Below are 22683 nucleotides of genomic sequence, written 5' to 3'. Positions count from 1 at the left end.
ATATTCACTGATCCCTTTCAGTCATATTCTTGTACTAAAAATATGGAAATGTTTATCTTCAATAACAGACCTGTCAATGTTGAAAACTTCCAGCCTCATATTTACACAAACCGAAATTTAATCTTTCCACATTTGCTCACAACCTGTGTGTGCACAACCTCTGAATTCATTATATTTCCATCCTGGAGGGACAACAAACCTGTCACAAGCCAAATTCAACACTGTCATATAAAGTTGAAGGTTGTTTTGATTAATGACACCATTAGAGCACATTGATTTATTACTCATGGCTAATGGATGTTAAACATTTGGCTTTTTTGTCAAATAGTCTTAGAAAAGAAACCCACTACATTTTTTCATTAGTAGCAAAGGATCTTTTATATGCACCATCCCAGACAGGATAGCATATACCACAGCCTTTGTTACCCATGTTGTGGAGCACTGGTTGGAACGAGAAATAGCACAATAGGCCCACCTATCCCATACCGACTGCGCATCAAGCTAATGTGATAGGACAGTACATGACAGAAGTACCACTTCCACTGCTAGTAAATTATCTTTAACACTGTGCACATGAGCTAAACTTAACAGTGATATTATGACAGCACACACCACTTATCCTGCTAATTGATTATCCAACGTGATCATAATTTTTATTATATTATCCTACATATTAATGTCAACACAAAAATTACCTAGCAGTTTTGGCAGAAAAATATAAACACATATTATGATTTAGATTTATCTTGAAAAAGTACATGGAAATGAACTTGAATTCAGTATACTATTGTAAGATATACATGTAGAGATTAAGAACTGTGACGTAGTAAGATAGCAAGTAATAAAACACATACATTATTTACACAAGATGTCATTTCAGTTCAATGTGTTGGGACTAGACTAGCCAGTCCAACAGATTTCTTTAATACATATATTTTTTAAAAACTTCAATGACATTGTTATAATGTAGATAGTTTAGCATTCCTTTTGTTTTAAGTCCATTTTGGTTTTTTGAGTACAAACATGCAAATATTACCAATTGAAAACAAAAATCTTGATTATAATACTGCAGCAAGAAGTTATCCCTAATTGTTTACTGTTGCTCAGTTTAAAACCAATGTTAAAAAATAATGTAAACAATTTTGCTGCTGCATGGTTACATTTCTTACATTACAATGACTTTTGCTTTGCTCAACAAATTACACAAAAATTGTATAATAAATAACGATAATAATCATATTGCACATGTAAACATTAAAATTAAAATGTGTGACCATACAAGTATTGTAGAAAACAGTGTCATACAAAAAATATACATTTCACATCATCTTGCCAAGATTATAGTTTACCACCCAAGAATACACTGTCTTCAACAAGAATGTTTTCTACTCTCTCTTAGTGTACTGATAATACAATACCTCTAAATAGATGTTTAATATTAATCATATTACACATATAAGTATAATTTATCATGATCCCCCCCCCCCCAATTACTGTTAGATCGTATTCTAGTCTGTGATATTTCAATAAGTCAATCAATAAGCTACAAAGATTGGATTTTTTTTTAAAGATACCTAATCTTCATGATTCCAGATTCTCATTAAACATTAAAACACATGGTATACAAGATGAAACCTGCTGTCACCACATACCATACGCTCTTTGATTAACTGTCAGGGTTTTTTAATATATACATTTTGCCAAGAGTCAGACTGGTTACAAAGAACAGCCTTCAACATTCGAACAGTGGTGAACTGCTGGAATTTAAAAAAGTGCATTCTGTCAACTGATAAATTGATTGTATTACCTAGTGTACCTCAGGCAGATGGTTTACCCACTAAGCTACACATCAAGTCATATTTAGAAAAGATGACAAGACTGGCAGGTTAAGCTAATTAAACAATTATTTAACACTAGTATCCTGAGATCAAGTGATACTATGATGAAAATGTTCACAATTTATAACAAGGAATGTTTGCTTCACAACTCGCCAGCACAATCATATCTTTTATTCAGCAAGTTGTCATTTGTCATGTATTAATTACAGACACACCAATTTCACCTTTACCTCAGTGAAATAAAATGCATGCTGTATAAGCTTCTTTAATGTCATTATTGTTCAAGAGAATATATCTTAATTTTGTGTGAGAATTCATAACAATTTCAACTGTTCTTTTTATTTTATCCAGTATTTAAGCATTCTTACCATTAGTGTATCCAATAATATCTCTGTACTAGATAAAAACAAAATATATTATCTTAAATGCTGGTTAAACAATTCTCAATAAATTAATTTTTCTCGATTCTGAAAAGTATTTCAAGAACGTTTTATTCTTTTATTAAATTACCATTACATAATACAATTTACCTACCCAATGCACCAAACTGTGAAAATAAGTCCAGCTAACGATTGTCTCCATAGAAGGCAGGTGTGACCTCAAATGCGTATTAAGTGACATTCGGTAGAACAGTTCAACACATACACAATGAAACATGTGATGTCTTTGGTCCAATAAGTTCTCTTTTTTAAAAATGAAATTCCCCTAACACTCAATTAAGCTAATACCACTACTCAAGTTCAGGAAATTGCTCAACAAAGTCAGAACCTGCACACTGTTGTAGCTCAGCTTCCATAAAAATAATATTTTAAAATTAACATTATTATAGCTGCCTCGTTCCCACACACCAGTAGGTGTAGGCTATTACATTTCGAGCCATGTTGTAAATATTCCATTCCACTCTTCTTTTGCCATTCTGATGTTTAATCAGTTCCACCACAGGTCCTGTCCAGCTCCTGGAGATCTCCACTTTGTCAGAACGTCCGATGAGCCTAGTCTGTTAGGTATGCATCATCGAGCTGACTTTCTGTGGGGTAAACTTCCTCAAGCTCTCGTTCATACTCGCACAGTATCTGGTGAATGAACTCGTACTGTTCATGTGTCTGTATCATACCACCCCTGAAATATAAACACAGCACACTAATCATACCATTTCTAAACAAAAACTTAAAACAACACTGATCAAGTGACACTGTAAATACAATCATTCTTATATATAGATTATTATATGAGCAAGTTTCGTAAAATCAGTACAACACACACGTGAGTGTAATAATTATTATTGTTGTTTTCTTTATAAATAACAAGACCCAAATGAAAATATTTCAGCCACAACTAGAAGGAGACGTTGAAATGACATCATATTTCAAATGCACAGCTGAGTTGGGACTTGAGAAGCAATGTCGTGTTATGACGTCGCTTCTCAAAATTACATTATTACACTTCTTATTATATGTGTGCTTTGTATGATTATTATTAACTTGGTTATGTTGAACCATATGAATAATAAAAGCCAATACTTTGTTTCAGGATTGACAGAGAGCGATATAAATATCATTTGTCAACCTACCTGTCTAACCTCAAGATAAACACAATGCCTAGAACATTACTTACTTGCTAACCGTATGTTACATACAATGCCTAGCATATCACTTATCTGTAAAAACCTTATTCTAAACACTATTCCTAGCACACCTACAAGGCAAAACATTACCATCATTTACCTGTCTAACCTCATGCTACACACAATGCCTAGAACATCCACTGAATGTTCTTCTCTCAGCTGTCTCACACCAATGGAGGCCCCGACGAAGCAGCCTGTTCGCCCAATACCAGCACTGAAATAAAGAACAGGCATGACTTTAAATGTGAAAATTGAAAATGTGCGTAACCTATTTACAAGTTATGCCAAAATATTTCAGGTAACTCACTTCATTTTGCACCACCCATTAAACGACCCTGTAAATAATGTCCTAAATTTAATATATCAACAACAAATCAATTATCAAAACTAGACTTATGTAAATCACACTCGAAAAACATGATTGTTCGCACTATTTTCAGAGGCCTGAATATGCCTGGTCTGAGACACACAGAAACCTACTTCAACACCAGGATTGTTAGAGTGTTATTTGGAATCATTTCTAGGACAGAATGGCTCTCAAATGTCTAATAATTTATTGTCCCAACAAGTGTTTTTTTACTCTGTAGCTACCACAAATTCAAGTACATATACAGTCAACTCCACTTATTTGCACATCGGTTTATAGCATAATTCGGTTAATCGACTATTTTCACCCAACACGGAACCATTTGCCCTTATAACACTACAAAACATCCGGTTAATTGCACAGACTACAGGCTATATATCGGTTATTTGCACATAAAAATAACGATTTAAAAAAAAAAATTGTGCTGAATTTATGTCACAAATTACTGAGAAAGTCAATCAAACTTTGGCAAAACAACTCAAATAAATCTGTTTTGTTTGAGCTCACTGTGTGGTAAGCCGACTGTAATCGGTGTTTACAAAGTCGACGTGTGGCATGCAAATGAGATGGTGTGCACGTTACTACTGGTGAATCACAATACCCGACTACAAGATTTAAGAATGACATAATTAAGTTGAATAACCTAACACCTAATGTTTTGTTTGCAATATATTGCTGTTAATCAGAGGCCATCTCAATAACATGTAACTCTCCGACTATTATTTTTAGAAGTACCGCCTGTGCGCTTGTACGCATGCGCACTCAACTATTGAGGTCCTATTCGATTGACGTGTTCAGGGCAATCATTGTTCTGTATCAATTACGTTATGTCGAGAAGCCTTGTTAGTAATTAAAAGATTACAGATCAATCGTCCTAGGCGGTGATGTTTTTAATAAATGTGACCGAGAAAGGGTTGTTGTTCACTTATTCATTAGATGCAGTGTACGCTATGTCTGTTAAACGCAAAAGAAACGATTTATCACTTGCTGATAAATACGAAGCTGTTAAACTTTTAGATCAAAAAATTTCACAAGCAGAAATAGCCAAAAAAATGGGCTGTTCCCAGTCACAGGTATGCAGAATTGCTGGTAAACGAGAGGATATTCGCACACGATACGAGTGTAATAAAACAAACCCCGAACGAAAACGGCTACGATCTGGCAAAGCAGAGGATGTGGAGGGCGCCTTGTCAGAATGGTTCGATAGTGCCAGGTCCAGAGATATCCCTGTGTCCGGTCCCATTCTCGCAGAAAAAGCAAAGGATTTGGCGAAACATCTCCATAAAGAAGACTTTAACCCCACCAACGGATGGCTTAGTAGATGGAAAGAAAGACATAACATCGTCTACAAACGACTGCATGGAGAAAAGAAAGACGCAGACCTGGTAGCAGCAGACAAGTGGACACAGACCGTTCTCCCAGATATACTAAAGACATACGAAGCAGACGACATCTACAACGCTGACGAAACTGGACTGTACTACCGAGCATTACCTGACGGAACATTAACTGTAAAATCGGAGACAGTGAGTGGGAGCAAAAAGGCAATGGACAGGGTGACAGCAATGATAGCCTGCAACATGTCGGGAACTGACAAACGAAAACTTCTCGTCATTGGAAAGAGCAAACAGACGAGGTGTTTCAGAGGGAAAAAGAGTCTTCCAGTGAAGTACGAAAATAGCCAGAATGCCTGGATGACGTCGGCTATCTTCAACAAGTGGTTGGAGGATTTCAACAAAGATATGCGCCTTCAGCGACGACATGTGGTGTTACTAGTTGACAACTGTCCTGCCCATCCACCAAATGAAAAGCTGGGAAACGTAAAGCTGATGTTTTTGCCGCCGAGAACTACGTCTGTAATCCAGCCATGTGATCAGGGGATCATCAGAAACCTAAAAGGCCACTATAGAAGTCAGGTTGTTCACAAGATAATTGACGACATCGACGCCGATGACGAACTGAGCGCGAATGACATTGCTAAAAAGTTAACTTTGTTAGATGCCATCCATATGCTGAGAAAAGCCTGGAACAACGTCACGTCATCTACAATTGTAAACTGTTTTCGAAAAGGTGGCTTTTTCAAGCCAGATGTTCAGCAACCTGTAGAAAGTGACAACTCTGATGACACCAACTTCGCTGCACCGACTGGACTAACTAACAAGGCATTTCAACAATTCATCTCCCACGACGACACACTGGACTGCCATCAACCACAGACTGACGAATAAATCTGTGCAGCGTTCACACAACAGGATTCAACATCAACAACGGTAAACGAATCAGATGACAGCGACAACGACGATCACGACTACCTACTGCCCGTCACCAACGGTGAGGTGAAGACAATACTCGGCAGAGTGAGGCGCTTTTTAGAAGAGAATGGGTGTGAGGACTTTGACAGGTTGTACCAGTCAGAAGATTTGTGTGAAACAACATCGGCTGCAAACCGCCGTCAGTGAAAAATGACAGAGTTCATTAACTGGATTCCTTGACATTTCAAATGACACGGACATTGATGTAAATAAAATGTTATATGATTATGTTTGTTTTCTAAAATTAAATGCTACATGTGTATGTATTAAGTTTTTAACAGAATAAATGTCCATACTGATTTTATTTATTATTTGTTGTACTTAGTATTAATTGTACATATGTAATATGATGGGTTGGAATTTTACTAGGGTGAGCAAAGGGGTGGATGGGGGGCGAAACATGCTTCCCGGAAAATGTAGCAGAAACAAATTTACTGGTGGGGGAGGTCGTCAAAACAAACATAACAAAGACCGTCAGTCAATTGTGTTAGAACGGTCATGCATGCAATGCAGACTGCTGGAACTGATAACGACTCACTAGCCGAGCTTAACTTTAATTGCTTAACAATAGCAAAGGGGATCACAAATAATACCAAAGCTTGCCATATCTTTTGGGATGGAAAGAACACCATATCAGCAAATTCATACAAGTTCACGTAATTCTATGGTAAGGCGCATTCGGTCAATCAACAGCCCGGTAATTCCGGAAACTGACGTCATTTTGTAAACACGTGTACCGATGAAACGTGAACTTTTTGATGGTTCTGTTGTTTCAAGTTTATCTCATTAACTACATGGCTAATACACTTTGTTTACACTAGTGGATGGTCAGTATTTTTTTTTAATACACAAAGTTTGTTTTTAGAAAACGACGCCCAGTGACAGGCGTTGTTTTTTTGGGTTTTTTTAAAAATGATTTCTGGTCTGGCAGATTAAAACAAAAACGTCATGCTTATTATATATATTGATAGATATATATTTTTTTAAATTTATATATATCCAACTGCATGTGACATGTGTTAACTATAATAGTTCCGGTATGAAGTACCGCATTGTGCTAGACTGTCTCCCATGCCACTTTGTAGTTGGATGGCTGTTACAAAGTGAAAGTCGGTACTCTATCGGTTAATCGACTAACCCGGTTAATTGCACAAAATCGAGCAGCACCGAGGGTATGCAAATAAGCGGGTTTGACTGTATTTACTTTTATTTTCAGTTTCTATCTTTCTTATCTTTGAATAACATTATGCATGTAAATTGTAATATGTTTTAATATAAACATGTAGAAAATATTCTTTGGTATAGAAAAGAGCCTTGCTTGTTTCTTAGATTAAATAATGTTATAAGGATTATTCAATGACTAATTCTCATTAAATCTTTAAGTTAATTGCTACAGTAAAGCCATAAATGAAGGACTATGTCATAAGAACCCATCAAACCATCTACTGTAATTACTGTACATAATTTTAACTTTAATACAATTGATCCTTTTGAAAGTGGGAATGCCTACAATGAATACTGTTTTGTCACATCACAGAACCATTCTGCAAGTTCTGTACTAACCTGCAGTGGACTATGACTGGACCCTTTGGTGTGACACCATTATTTTTGTATCTGCGCAGATCAACCTCTTTGATAAGTTCTACCAGAACTCGAGGATTGTCCGGAGGTTTGTGGTCCGGCCATGATGTGTACCAGAAGTGAAGAATGCCGAGACATTCACCATGGCACTGAAACATAGAAACATATATATTTTTATGCTGAAAAAGAAATATCCCAGTACTGTGTTTTTCAGAGAAGTAAAACACAGAAATCAGCATGGATTTTATAGAACAGAAATAAAGAAACAATGTGGATTCTAGAATGCTGAAACACAGTAACATTAACCATAGCTTTCAACATAACATTCTAGAGAAATTAAACTTCTATACAGATTCTACTTCTAGAATGCTGATTCATAAACATAAATTCTACTTAAATAAAACAGAGAAACATGAACATGGACTCAAAAGAATTGAATCACCTTAAATTTTATTTTTAAAAGTTTGTTTGGTTTAACAACACCATTAGAGCACATTGATTAATTAATCATCAGCTACTGGATGTCAAACATTTGCTAATTCTGACACAGTCATCAGAGAAAACCCACTATATTTTTACATTAGTAGCAATGGATCTTTTATATGCACTTTCCCACAGACAGGAAAACACAAACATTTGTCCAGTTGTGGTGCACTTAAGTGCATAACAGGGCTCGAACTTAAGAATTTATCACCCACGGCATTTAAAAAAACAATTGCCGTCGGTGAAAGGGTCCACCGACGGCAATTTTGAGTATGCCGACAGCATTTTTTTAAAACTGAAAGGTTATTTTTCTGTATGTACATGTAGTCGTATTTCTAAAATGTATGTCAATAAACTTCAATAAACAAGAATTTATTACAAATGGAATCATGAACTACTAGCATAAGCTAACTTTTAACGGAACCTGGTGTTTTTGAAACAAAGTTGCCCAAGATTTGGGTGAATATGACATGAAAATTGTTCTATATGGATGACATTAAATTGTATACAGTGTTCTCGCTGGGTGAGAATTAAAGGATGGTGGACACGTGTCACCCCCCCCGCCCCACCCCACCCTGTCATTTAAAAAAACACCCCCCCCCCCCCCCCCCCCCCCCCAAAAAAAGAAAGAAAAAAAAGAGGAAACATTTGGTTATCATATATCATTGTGTGTTGGTGAACTTTCTGCAAATACCTATCCCTTATTTTGCCCCTCAGTATCTTGTACTGAAAAGTTGGTACGATGTACAAACTGCCTTATCTTTTATGCTCTATTAGTTAAAACATAGTTCAGTTAAAACGCAGTGTCAGTCTGACATTCGTTATTGTAAAGGCGGAGTATATATTAGTTGGCACCCATGATAAATAATTTTAATAATGAACACTACCACTTCCGTTGTTTTTATAAGCAGTAATACCCCACCTCCCCCCCCAAAAGGATTAAAATAATAATAATAATAATAATAATAATAATAAAATAAACGTTTCTAATGTTTAATTAAAAAAATTACTGAATAAACAAATGATAATAAGTAAAAATCATCAGTTACGACCAATTAAATCTGCAATTGAGAATAAAATATCAGACATGAATTAGTGGACACAAAAGACAGAATGACCGTTCCGATCACGTAACAAATTAGGTGCCAAATAAGTGGCTTTTCAGTCGGAGATTGCCGAAACGATAAGAATAAAATGTTTTCATTGCTAAAATAAAATATAACTTTTATTGTATGTATCAAACATAAAAATGGATACTGGTATGGAACACAACAGACGCTGTTAAAAATAGTGTTAAATTACGTTACGGTCACTGTCGTTAGCTACTGAAGTTTCTTGTCAGTTGCATTTTCGTACACAATGCACCTTGTTTCCTTTGATGTCCAGTGTGCAGATTGATCGATGTTTTTCAGTGTGAAACAAAGTGTGCATTTTGAAATTGCGGAGCTGGGTGCTGTAAATTATAACAGGATGCCGAAAAATAAAGAGGGCGCAGAAAAACAAATGGGGCTGCCAAACGTGAAAAGGGGCTGAATAACACGAAATCAAGGAGGCAAAATGCAGTGAGAACGTATATTATAGGCCTACAACAATAATACAGGGTACGCGCATGACTTGTTCCATCAAGTGGTACAAACCCATGAACTCCAACCAGGACCCAAACGCCTGTGTTAAATACTGTCAGATAACATCCATACACGTTTATATATAATGCCGTCGGTGAGGAGATTTACCGATGGCAGTAATTTTTATCCGGCGGCACAAAAGTGCCATCGGTGACGCCTCCAACCAACGACAGTTTATATGTCACCGACGGCAATTGTTGTCGTTGCCGCCATTAAGTTCGAGCCCTGCATAAGGTAGTAATGCCTTTAAGTTGATCTTAGTGCTAAGATCACTTTGTGGAACAGGGCCCTGGACAAACAGCCCAGATAACTGTCTGCCATGACAGCATCTCAAACTTTACAGGGACAGACCCTAGTTTCAACCCGTGAAAATTAACACTACCTTTAGTTAATCTACAAATCTGTAACATATTTGGATAAAGTTACAATCGAGTGAAATATGAGTCTGTGACTTTGAAATGGTAAAATACCCTGTAAAATAGACTAAAACTCAACTCCATAACTGTTACTTCTCAGACGCACGTGCGTTTTTAAAAATATGAGAAATGTATTTTGTGATATTAAAAACACCATGATGACCAAAAACACTTCCAATGTACGAAAATGGATAAGCTAAACAATAAAATCTAAGTAAAGTATGATTTCAGTTATCAAAAACGGCTCTTAATAGTAACAAAATGTGTCTTTGTGTTTAAAAACTAGGGTATGTCCCTTTGGTATGTATATGAGCATGAAAATCAAGTTTAAAAATGAATAAGTAAATAATGACAATATTAATAATAATATATGGACAGTAATCATATAGTACCTTATTTATAGATGCTGGTCTCTTAACACAGTTTACTTACTCGGAGTGTCAGATGACGTAGAATGTATCCATTTTTCTCAATAATTTTTTCAACAAACACTTCAATATCACCAAATATACCGTAACGCTCTGGAAGGTAGTTTTCACATTTGGGCTAAAAACAAAACAATAATGAAGTACAGTATTATTATGAAAGTAAACAATAAACAATGAATGCTCAACACCTCCTGTACAACATAGCAGATATTAGATGTCAGTCTGTTTCTATGGATACAAATGTTTGGAAAATGCATCAATATATTAATTTTGTCATAGTATCGATAGATGATGTCATATTGTTTTAAAGTTATATTAAAAGAAGAAAAAAATAATGTTAATTTTAATATTAGCACAAGGGTAAGATAGTAAAAAAAAAATACATCTCGAACCATCTGAAAATGTTTCTGTTCATATTTATAACAGCAATATTCTGTTAAAAGTATCATTGGTGTATGAGCTAAACTGTTATCTCAAGAAGATGGTTTTATGTGAACAGGTTATGTCCCAGTTACCGCCATGATGATATGGATATAAAATATATTTTTAAAATACCGTCATCTCAACTGCATCTTAGTCACTAAAAAAAATCAGCAATATATTCTAGAGAAATTTACCTTATTTTTCTCCTTTAATTTGGTAATCATCACAATAATGGGTGACTTTTCGTACCACACGAGACGCCAGAAGTCAACAATAGTGTGTGACATTGGGCCCTGTGTGGCAATATACGCATTCGGTTCCCCTTCATAGCCCTGAAAAACAAAAACAAACTTTAAGAGCCCCAAGTAGAAACTGACATCCTGTACTTGTACAATCATCAAACACGTCATTCGGTACTTGATACTTCGGGCTCGCGCTGTCGGTAGCCAAATTAGCCATTGGCTAATTTTTACAAAAAATGGCTAATAAAATTTGCAAGTGGCTAAAATTTTGGCTAATCCCTTTTCTATTTTCTGATGTGAACAAACAGTTACATAATCTATCCGACACCTCAAACATACCAATAATATTCCAATAATAATACCAACTATTCAATTAGCGTAATAGCGATCTCGTGACCAGTAATGAGAAACGGTGTCATCCAGAATACAGTGGAGGCCTAATGATGTCTGCTTATTTTAATAATCATGGTTATTAATTTTAACGGCATGCATTCAACATGTATGAAATTAACGTCTGGAAGATCTGTAACTTGTTATTTTAACTTTGTAAAGTCTTTGAACCAAAGTAATAAAAACAGACCGACAATGCGTGTCAATTTGAATATCCATGCCAGTTCTGGGCCGAAAGACATGTAGGCTATCCCAAGGGCCGAGTTCAGCCAGACCGAGCAAAAACAAATCATTCACTAGACTGGTTTGTGTGCTTCACGTTAAACCAAATGGACACGACGGACACCAATCAAATAGTTCGCGAACGTTAGGAAGAATGTTCGTTGGCTGAACTGCTCTCGGCGCGAATATATGTCACGCTTCAGAGTCAGCTAACACCCACGTTTCAAGAGACATTGTTGCGGACATTAAACAATACAATTACACAGAAGTAAATCTTGACGTAAATTTGTAGAAAAACAATAGTTGTTCGCATCAATGAATACCTAACTGCAGTTTCGTTTATTTCTTTGTTAATTTCGTACCCATGGTCGAGAGCGCGCATGCAGATCACGATCGCGGGAAATGAACATGCAGTATATATATATATATATACTGTGAAGTCAGCATTCTTAGCCTAGGTATTTTACAAGCAGAAGTCACAAGCATTTAACACGACGCTGAAATCAACAGCAACAACATTGTGCAAATTATGAAATTGTTAGGGGTGGGGAATTGATGGGTTACTTTGAAAAAAACAAGTAAAAAAGAAAAAGAAAAAGCAATTCAAACTAACAAAAAAGATTGCTATTTAAAGAAATAATGAGATCTATATTTTAAAAAAGCTCTCAAATTTTTATTTGGGGAAAAAAGAAAGAAAAAACAACACCCTCCATAAACATCCACCCACCCCCATATTTCTGTATGTCTGTTAATTTAATGTCATAGGCCTTAGAAGTGGGGGTGGGTGTACGGGGTACTGGCTTCCAACTGAAGATAATGCATTACCACCACCCCCCTGCTGAAAAATCGAAGTAATATATTAACTGCCCCTACCCCCATTACTGTCTTTGATTTTGATCAGGTAATACGGTTTTGTGGTATTCAGATTTATTCCAGTTTGTACACAATTAGCTGAAAAAGATGCATTTTCATATTCATATACAAATACTCTATACAGTACTGCGTAAAACAATTTTGGCTAAGGCATTTTCAATATGGCTAATAAAAATTCCATTTGGCTAATATTGTGGCTACAGGTATTTTTGATCCAGGGTGAGCCCCGATACTTATCATTTTTCATAAAAGGGGATTATAATGAACATATTCTACTTATTGTATTTGCATTAATTTAAGATGTCAGTGTATCACTTTAACAGTCATCTGTCAATAATGGAAATACTTTACTTACTCAGTTGTAAGTTGCACCAATATAGGATGTCTATAGTGTGTATACTACCAAATAAAATCCCATAGACGACATTAGTAACATATGTGGATAAAACTCCTACCTGCAGTGTATCAATCGACATAAACACTACCACCCCTCACCCTTAAAGTGAATCAGAAAAAACTGGGGGTCAAGCTGCTCATTTCTGAAATAACGGGTAGGGTCATGACTACCTTAGTTCTGCACCAAATTTGAGTACTTTTTTTAACAGGTCCCCAATACATGTTCCAAGCACAAGGCTACTTGACACGGTGGTACTAGATGAAATAAAATTGCATTCCTTTTTTGCCCAGATGAAACTTTTTTTTTTTACAACCAATCACAGGACTTCTCTATCAAAAGTTCGGTGCGCCTCAAACTTTGACCCAGCTAGAAGTTATTTGGTTTAGTACTACCTATAATGGGCATGGTCTACTTACTCGAAAAAAATTTGCATTTATATAGGATGACAGTTAAAGTTTGTTGTGTTTAATGACACCACTAGAGCACATTGATTTATTAATCATCGGCTACTGGATGTCAAACATTTGGTAATTTTGACATAGTCTTAGGGAGGAAACCCAGTACATTTTTCCATTAGCTGCAAGGGATATTTTATGTGAAACCCCACAGACAGGATAGCACATACCACAGTCTTTAATATACCAGTTGTGGTGCACTGGCTGAATGAGAAATGGTGCAATGGGCCTACTGATTATGATCCTAGATTGACCAAGCATCAAGTGAGCACTTTCCCACTCTCTATTAACAAGTACATGATCTACTTACTCGAATATAATTTGCATTAATATATGATGACAGTGGATCACTTTCTTCATCAGGCAAGATGACTCGGGAATGTTCATCTGAAACACAACCATCATAATTACTGAACTATGACAACAATAATAGCAATAATTTATACCAACATTTTGTTAACTTTAAAAAAAATATTTTTTATTAACAATTTAATAAAAAACAGACAACCTGAAAAATAAAGTGAGATTTGTACAAATAAATGGCCGCTAACTTGAAATAAAAAATCAATCAGGGATCAATTGTTGATTGTGACAGTTAATTCGATAATAAATTTGATCATTTTACCAACAATGAAAATCAACAAATATTGGGATATGAATAGTAGTTTGTTTAAAAAAAATAAAATAAAAATTCTGGTCAGAAAACCACCGTTACTGAGAATAATGAACATAAATCTTGGACAGCTGGCCACAAATGCCTAATTTTAATCAACATTAACTAATCTAAAAGATCATAAAAATTAGAAAAACTCACAAAAATAATACTTACTGAATCAAATATGAACTTTATTTTATGTATTTATTGAACATTTAAGTGAATATATATATGTGAGTAAAAATATAAACTTGTACCCACTCAATGTGGTTTTTGTCCAAAGTTAAAACAGTAGTCAAAATGTTAATTTGTATTGAGGTTTTGTTAATGATATGGCTATTAACCTACTTGGAATAATGGTCTTGTATCTGTTTTTCATTCCTGACCCTGCGACGGACACCTTTTCTGGATGGTTCATTGGGATCTCCTGTTAAAAGAAAGTATATTATAACCAAGTTACTGCTGTGTAACAAATCATCTGGACGTATTACCTCTTCAACCCATCCATTATAAACTTTTATAAACTTGGGTTCTTTTATACCATATACTCAATTCTGACTGGATGACATCATTTAAAAACTGAATGTTATCTCTTGATCAAATACAAATACAGAAAATGTTATCATTATGGGAAAACAAAATATCATTATGGAAAATTGATCAAGTCAAGCATGAAAGAAACTGATTTATGTTTTTAACTATATGAGTGAAGTTGTGACTGCTGTACCTTGATAAATTCACAAAAACGAGGAACAGTCACTAAGAGTTACTTTTTATGTATGTCATTTTTGTAGGTAAGAGTGGGCATAATTATAGTGTTTTTAACTGGGTGGCAGAGTAGTCATTCTGGTAGCCACTCAAAAACATTGTTGACAGAGCTAGCTCTGGCAGTTGCCAAATTCGTCAATTGCGAATTTTGAAAACAACTGGCAAATTATTTTTTTAATTTGGCAAAAGAATTTCAAGTATTAATTGATATTTAATTACAAAAATACATGTAACTGTTTATCTATAAAATTTGGAAGTTTAATATATAATTTGGCGAAGTTTTCTGTTGATCCAGAGCTAGCCCTGATTGGACAGAGTTGCTCTTGCACTGTCTGTGTGGACTGTGCTGGTTGCGATAGAAGCTTCCTAGTCAAGTCATCATTAAAATATAAACTGGATCCTTCTAGGTGTTTCTTTATCTAATCACATTCTAGATTACCCTATAATCAGTGGGCATACTGTTACCAAACACATCTGTGCCTGCATAATGCATACACAAGAAGAGACCTTAAAAGTGGTCTCAAAGTTACACGACAGCTTTCCACCAAAATTGTTTACTAGTTTTCTTTGAAATGCAAACATTGTATTTTCAACAATGACCTCATAAAAAATTAAAATCAAATAATGTAAGAATTTTTAGAGGATGATAGATGGTTGTTAAGGAGCACATTCCATAATGTTATGCTAGGTGGATGTTGCCAACATGTTTGTTGTCTTTGTGCAATTCATCCGTCTCAAGACAGACCTATCTATTGCAGTTAACTTGCCAGATTTGTCAATAGGTCAATTTTATAAAATTTGCTACATTATAAGACAGGAATTTAGTTGTACTGAACATAACCGTTTACATGATATTATATTATATTACAATTTCGATATTCCATGAGTTATTATGCAAAGATTGTAGGGAATCAATTAATTTCTAGTTATTTATCACAAATAAACACAACAACAGCAAAAAAATGGCACTTAAGAATATGATACTGCACCTTTAATACAGCCCCAAAATATCTATAACAGATGTGTGACACAACAGAAACAAAGAAAATATTCTAAAAATCTGACTGTAAAACTGTCTAAATCCTCTAAAGGAACTGAACTGGCCTAGAGGCATAGTGTTCAAGTCACTGGCCTTCAGGTTGGTAGGTACTGGGTTAAAATCCCAATAACACCTCCAACTCTTGATATTTTTAACATATCTTTAGGTATGTGTAAGGTCACTATATAAAACTTGTCTCTTACTAACTAACTAACTATTAGCCCACTATCCTGAACAGAAAGCCAGAAGCAGAGGTATGAGTCCAGAACAGCATGTTTAAACCGTAACTGGATACATGTATGAAAATCATGGGGGGGGGGGGGGGGGGAGGGGGAGAGAGAGAGAGAGAGAGAGAGAGAGGAAGAAGAGGTATTAAAAAAAATTAAACCATCCATATGAGCAGCCTTGAATGGAGAAATAGGAATGAATGAATGAATGAATGTTTAACGACACCCCAGCACGAAAAATACATTGGCTATTGGGCGTCAAACTATGGTAAATGCAAAAACAATTGTTTTATGATCAACAGCAATATAAAAATTCAACAGTTGTAAAAATAGGAAGCAGAGTGTACAAGCAGAGAACAGAACAATACCCAGAATTCTTCGTATAATGTAATCGGCATCTTTACTGCATTACGAAGATCCCTTCGGCTCAGTCGATTGCCCGCAGATAGAAGAAACTCCAACCCAGAACTGTAAATTCATTCAACAATACAATGTCAATTAATATAGATGATCTCTGCAAGACTTTACCATATACAAGTGCAGCTTGTTTGTAATATTAAAATGACACCCTATCTCACAGGAGATATGTGCCATTACAGCTTCCATTAAAAGTAGGATCACTTTGGTGTCTACTGATATATACTCTCCCAAATTTTTTTGCTTACACTGGAAAGTTGTATTTAATGGATCAATGGAAAACAGCAGAATGTTTACGTTACACACATTCACAGTTGACAGTTGTCGATGACATGACATTTTAAAAGTTAAAGTTCAAGGTCATAACAGTATGCAGTCAATATCTTGTCTGTCCAGAACTGCCCGACATCTCCTTCCTATGGAAGCAATAAGATTACGAATTACACCTTACGGAATGGTGGCCCACTCTGCCTGTAGCATCTGTGTTAACTGTGAAAGATTACGTATGTTTGTTGTGAATGTTGTTGTTGTTGTGTAGGTATGCTATTGTTAGTCAAGCTGTAAGTGGTCTTGCATCGTTTTGGAATACAACGTTGGTGTTATTCATAACTGGAACATGTTGCTGCAAAATTTCATATCGATATCTCTGTGCCGTTAAGTTGCCTTGGACGTGAAACAGTTTGGTTTGGCCAGTATGTGAAATTGCTGCCACATCATCACACTACCACCATCGAATCTCCACGCCCTGTATGCAGTTTGCAGCACAACGTTCACGATGACATCTGTATACTTGACATCTTCCATCAGCACAACGAAGCAAAAAACAAGACTCGTCACTAAACTATACACTTCTCCATCACAGTTGAGGCCATACTCTGTGGACTTGACACCACTGACATCATAGTCGACGATGTTGTGCAGTCAAAATGACACCTCTTACAGACCATCTGGCTCAAATACCTGCCTCACATAGTCGGTTCCGCACCGTCTGAGCCAATATCCAATGCAAACATGATATTGCGGAAGCATTAGAGGTTGCCGTGGTGTTCCTTTGCTATAGATGAATTACCAGTATGTAGCAATTCATGACTGGTACAGCATTATACATATGTATGATTGTCATATATATTGATAAAATCAAGCATTGTGTGTTTCTTTTTTGGGAGAGTATATATTCACAATGGGTTTATCCTTCTAAATTCTATATTTTATTATTCTTGATTAATATTTCTCTAAGATTTTTTGGGATGGGATTAAGCTCAGTCAGTTGAGTGCTCGCTTGAGGTGCTTGCATCGCAGGATCGAACTACCTCAGTGGATCCGTTCAACTGGTTGGGTTTTTTCCATGTTCCAACCAGTGCACTACAATTGGTCAAAGGCCGCGGTATGTGCATGTCTGTCTGTGGGAAAGTGCATATAAAAGACCCCTTGCTGCATTAAGAAAATGTAGCGGGTTTCCTCTATTGACTACAAGTCAGAATTACCAAATGTTTGACATCCAATTAATAAATAATTAATAAATCAATATGCTCTAGTGGTGTTTACTAAGAGTTTTGATATCCATTTTATAACATGCAAGTACAGGCATTGAAATAAGTACAGAAGGGTCGTTCAGGTTACCAAGAGGTTACAAATGTCACACGAAACTTGATAAGCTCTTTGTTCTCAAAACATAAACAATTGGGGGTTTTTTTATAACAAAAACACAACTTAAATTTTTGATCAGTCGTGTGTTGTTTAAATATAAATTACACATACAAGTGTGAGTGCAACAAGAACAGTGAAATGAATTAATAACAGTATCAGCTTGTTTGTGAAGGCATTATAATCGGAACAATAAACTTCATAAATGTGTCGTGACCTATAGGTTACCAGTCCCGTAATTTATGGTAGCCTGTGCATGGGTTCCCACACACTTCACCAGTGCTTAGTTCAATGCCTGCATGTATGTAGAATGAACCAATCAATGAAATATAATTTCATTCTCCATGTAGCAGATGACTTCTTGACTATAGATCAGTATTGCTGTTTTATTTATATTGTGACCAAGGTTTTTTCAAATATAAAATGCACATAATAGAACAAGTTTCTTATTTCTAAAACAAGTTTCTGAAAATATTGACAAAAAGCATGTTTAGTGGAAGGTGAGATGGGGTGTAGATACCCAACACATAAAAGTCATAATAACAAGAAAGATTAATTATACTAATCATGGATCACTCTGTGTTAAACATTCTGACCAGCAACTGTTGCTATTCATTTGAAAACAACCACTATATTTACCTCTTTTTTTCTGTATATTAATAGTTTCCCATTAAAAAAAAGCATTTAATGGAAAAAAGAAGACAATGCCTATTATACACAACAACAAAAACAAATAACACAGAAATTTTTATTTTAGCAAAGTCCAAAAAGTTGTAAATAATACACACTATCAAAAAGTCAACATTCTATTAAAAAATGGTTTTAAGGCTATAACATAATAAGCACCTAATTGAAATGTCAAAATTCCAGACTATGTATAAGTGTATAGACTAAAGTAATGAATATCCATGTTCCAACTTACGTTTCTTTCGGTGGAGTTCCAGTCCAGCAGAGTGTGTCTGGAGAAGGATTTAGGTCAATGGTCAGTGAAGCATTGGACCCGCGTCTGCTACACAACACAACCGAAACAAACAACAGGAATTAAACAACATTCAACACGCTCCATAAGTTTACAATAAGCTACTATCTTTTTTAAAAGGTGTGTCATGAAACTATTCCTTCGATAAACATAACTACATTACATGTTACATCTAAAATGTGCACAATGTAACTATGGAAACAGGACTACAACAGACTTAATAGATTTTTTGAATCAATTCATATTAGAGGGTGTCAAGATTGTATAGAGGGTCCCCTGACTTTATTTTGGGTTTCTTATGCATACCCCAGCCCATACAAATGTTATTAAAACCAAAATATAATAGTGAAACTAACAGTCTGTGCTTAACATATTGTCAAAAAAAACCAACACAATTACTTTTTGACAGAAACTCAAAAGTGGTGGCACAACCCTGCCAATAGAGTTTTAGATTTATTTATCAGAACTCACACTCATTGTACCTCATACATTTGACATGTCTCTAGGTCATGTGAATTCCAGATTGCATGGGCACTGTCTGCGACTTTACATGCAGAAGACCACTTGTAAATTTCTCATTTGTTCCATTATCAAATTTCATGCAGTAAATTTACATGTGATTAACAGTGAAGCAAGATATCCTGACTATTGAAAATCATATTCCCTTGAAACAATTTCACTTTTACTTCCATATTTTTTAACCAAAATTCGGTAAACACCATCTTTGATTACGCCATATGTCTACAAAAAAGCCTTAATCAACCAGTTACAAAACATGTGCTGGGAAAAAAAGCTGAAATTATTTTACGTGTTTTTGAGATTTAAAATTTTGTATGCCATATTATGCCATATAAAAAAACCCAGACACCTTCTAAAACAAGTATGGAGAAAACTTGAGTGTTTTTTCTTTTATAGATACATTACCTGTCCTCAAACAAGTGCACCTCCCCCCCACGCAAGTGGTCTGGTCCGAACATCCCAACAGCCAATGGGATGGCCTAAATTCTTCTACTGCATACTGCTCTCTAGTTCCGGTCACATGACTGTAACTTCCTTCTTTTTCCCTGAGCGCATTGCACGGAGAACAGGAAGCGGGGAGGCCCGGGCGGGATGAATCTTGAGGACAGGTAATGTATCTATAAAAGAGAAAACACTCAAGTTTTCTCCATTTCTATAGACATTACCTGTCCTCAAACAAGTGCAGCATTCAACAGATGGTGGTGGGTGCCGAGATCCGTAGATGCTTGTGATAACTCCCCAACCGGAAAGAGGCTGACTAGTGGAAGAATAAGGCCAACCTTGGTAAGCCCTCCTCCTAGGGATGCCCGTCACAGACCAATGCAGGTGATGTTAGTAACAACAACCAGAATGGTAGCATCCGTCAGCAGTGGCAGGTACGGCTCCTAGAACACATGGACCAGGAGGCGGAAGCCAAATCTCATGCTGGTTCTGACAGGGTGGGAAGACGTAGCCACCAGGGATGCAGGTGTTAGGTAACCCTCACGTATTGAAGTGTTATAGTTTTTCAATAACAAGCGACAACCTAATGAGGTGCATCCGTCAGAACATTGAACAGAACAAGCCCCCCGAGTGTTTTCTGTCTAGTACACCAAAGAACTGTTAGTTCAATAACGACAACAAATAACCACATGCAGTGCAGGGTAAAGGTTATCGAGACAAAAGTTCCGGCACCAGTGCGTGAACTGTGCAAAAGAACAAAAGTCTAAGCAATCCTCACCTGTCGATTCGGTGGACATCTCGGTATGCAGCCCAGAATCAGACAGACATCAACGGCGACAAGGACGGCTTGTATTCAACAGAGTCTGTGCAGCAACAACCGGACCCAGATGATGGAACCCCTCAACGTCTTCTGTGGAGACATCCCTCAGATAATAGTTGGCGAAGATGGAGTCCATAGCCCAGAAACAGCCAGTGATGATGTGTTGAATGGATGTGTTGCAGTGCAGGGACATCGTGGCAGCTAAGGCACGGAGTTCATGCGGATTGGAAGCAGACGGAGCAGGTAAACCCTCCTTCTGATAGACGGTCAGGATAGAAGACCGGATCCAGGTGGCCACCGTGTTCTTGGTAATATCCCTCAACCGACTCTGGTTACAGGAGAGGAAAAGTCTTTTGCGATGTTGTCGAAAAGATCTGGTCCTCTCGATGTACTGGTGCAGGGCTCTAACAGGGCACAACGCCAAGTCCTCAACGTCCGCCGGACCAACGATAGAGGAGAGGGCCTGCACAACATACGAGCGAGGCGCTTGGTCTGGTAACTGATTCTTTGCAACAAAGTTCATGAGTAACCCCAAGTTGACTGCACGCCGATCTCGGTGAAAACGTACCAAGTCTACATCAAGAGCATGAAGTTCTGAGACACGGGCAGCCGTGGCGAAACCGAGTAAAAACACCGTCTTCCGCGTCAAATCTTGCAGGGAAGAGGACTCGATCGGCTCATAAGGTGCGGTCGATAACGCTCGTAACACCAGATTCAGGTCCCATCTTGGTGGCCGAAACCAGTGTACTTGATCTTCAAGGCGAAACCCTTTGATCATCTTATGGATCAGATGATCCCAGTCTGGCAGCGGTAAAGGATGTGGATCGGCAAGACGTATTAGATCTGGATACCACATCCTGGATGGCCACATCGGAGCAATGAGTAACAGGCGACAATGGTACAGCTGAAACCTCTGCAGCACCCTTGGAAGGAGGATTGGTGGAGGAAAAGCGTACACGTCCATCTGTTCCCAGCTGATGGGTGGCTATGAAGGCCTGCATAGAGACACCGTCTAAGACGTTCGATCGGAGCTGCCACCACTGCAGGCTGGAGCATAGATTGTCCGGGAGTGAGATGATCAAGTCCAGATTGTTGAAACGAACAAACGGGTTGAGAAACATCTGCAAGCGCTGCAACTGGAGACGACCTCTGAGTGTCAAATCCTGGGCGGAAGTGAGGAGACCCAGGAGACTGCCAATCGCGGAAGGTCATTGGAGCGGTGAGGGCTATGGCAATCATGGTCTGGATCTTCTCCCAACGGTCTAAAGGAACTTGAACGAGGCCCAGGTCGGGTCGAAGCCAAGCGCCTATGAACTGTAGAGACTGCGTGGGAGCCAGTCGAGATTTCTCGATGTTGATAATCCAACCCAGCTGCTTGAGAAAGTCCATGATGAAGGCAACATGTGCAGTCAGCCCTGTCTTGCTGTGACACCTCATCAGGCAATCGTCGAGGTATGGGTAAAAGGATATACCTCTGCGATGCAGGAAGTGTGACATC

The 22683-nt window shown here is 37.0% G+C and overlaps 1 protein-coding gene across 1 annotated transcript in view; it reads right to left on the bottom strand.

Moving 5' to 3' along the window:
- Nucleotides 1–387: 387 nt before the first annotated feature.
- Nucleotides 388–22683, bottom strand: part of LOC121382240 (tyrosine-protein phosphatase non-receptor type 7-like) — a 64312-nt gene continuing 42016 nt past the window's right edge. The window contains exons 7-15 of the mRNA XM_041511766.1: nt 19349–19435; nt 16734–16833; nt 14680–14758; nt 13987–14063; nt 11292–11429; nt 10679–10792; nt 7705–7871; nt 3563–3676; nt 388–2957 (exon numbers count right to left, since the gene is read on the bottom strand). Of these exons, the coding sequence (XP_041367700.1) occupies nt 2831–2957; nt 3563–3676; nt 7705–7871; nt 10679–10792; nt 11292–11429; nt 13987–14063; nt 14680–14758; nt 16734–16833; nt 19349–19435 (1003 nt within the window). The 3' untranslated portion in view covers nt 388–2830. The remainder of the gene's footprint in view (nt 2958–3562; nt 3677–7704; nt 7872–10678; nt 10793–11291; nt 11430–13986; nt 14064–14679; nt 14759–16733; nt 16834–19348; nt 19436–22683) is intronic.

The sequence above is a fragment of the Gigantopelta aegis genome, chromosome 9, assembly GCF_016097555.1.
Source record: "Gigantopelta aegis isolate Gae_Host chromosome 9, Gae_host_genome, whole genome shotgun sequence".
NCBI classification, from domain to species: Eukaryota; Metazoa; Mollusca; class Gastropoda; order Neomphalida; family Peltospiridae; genus Gigantopelta; species Gigantopelta aegis.
This window is presented reverse-complemented; position numbering and strand designations above follow the sequence as displayed.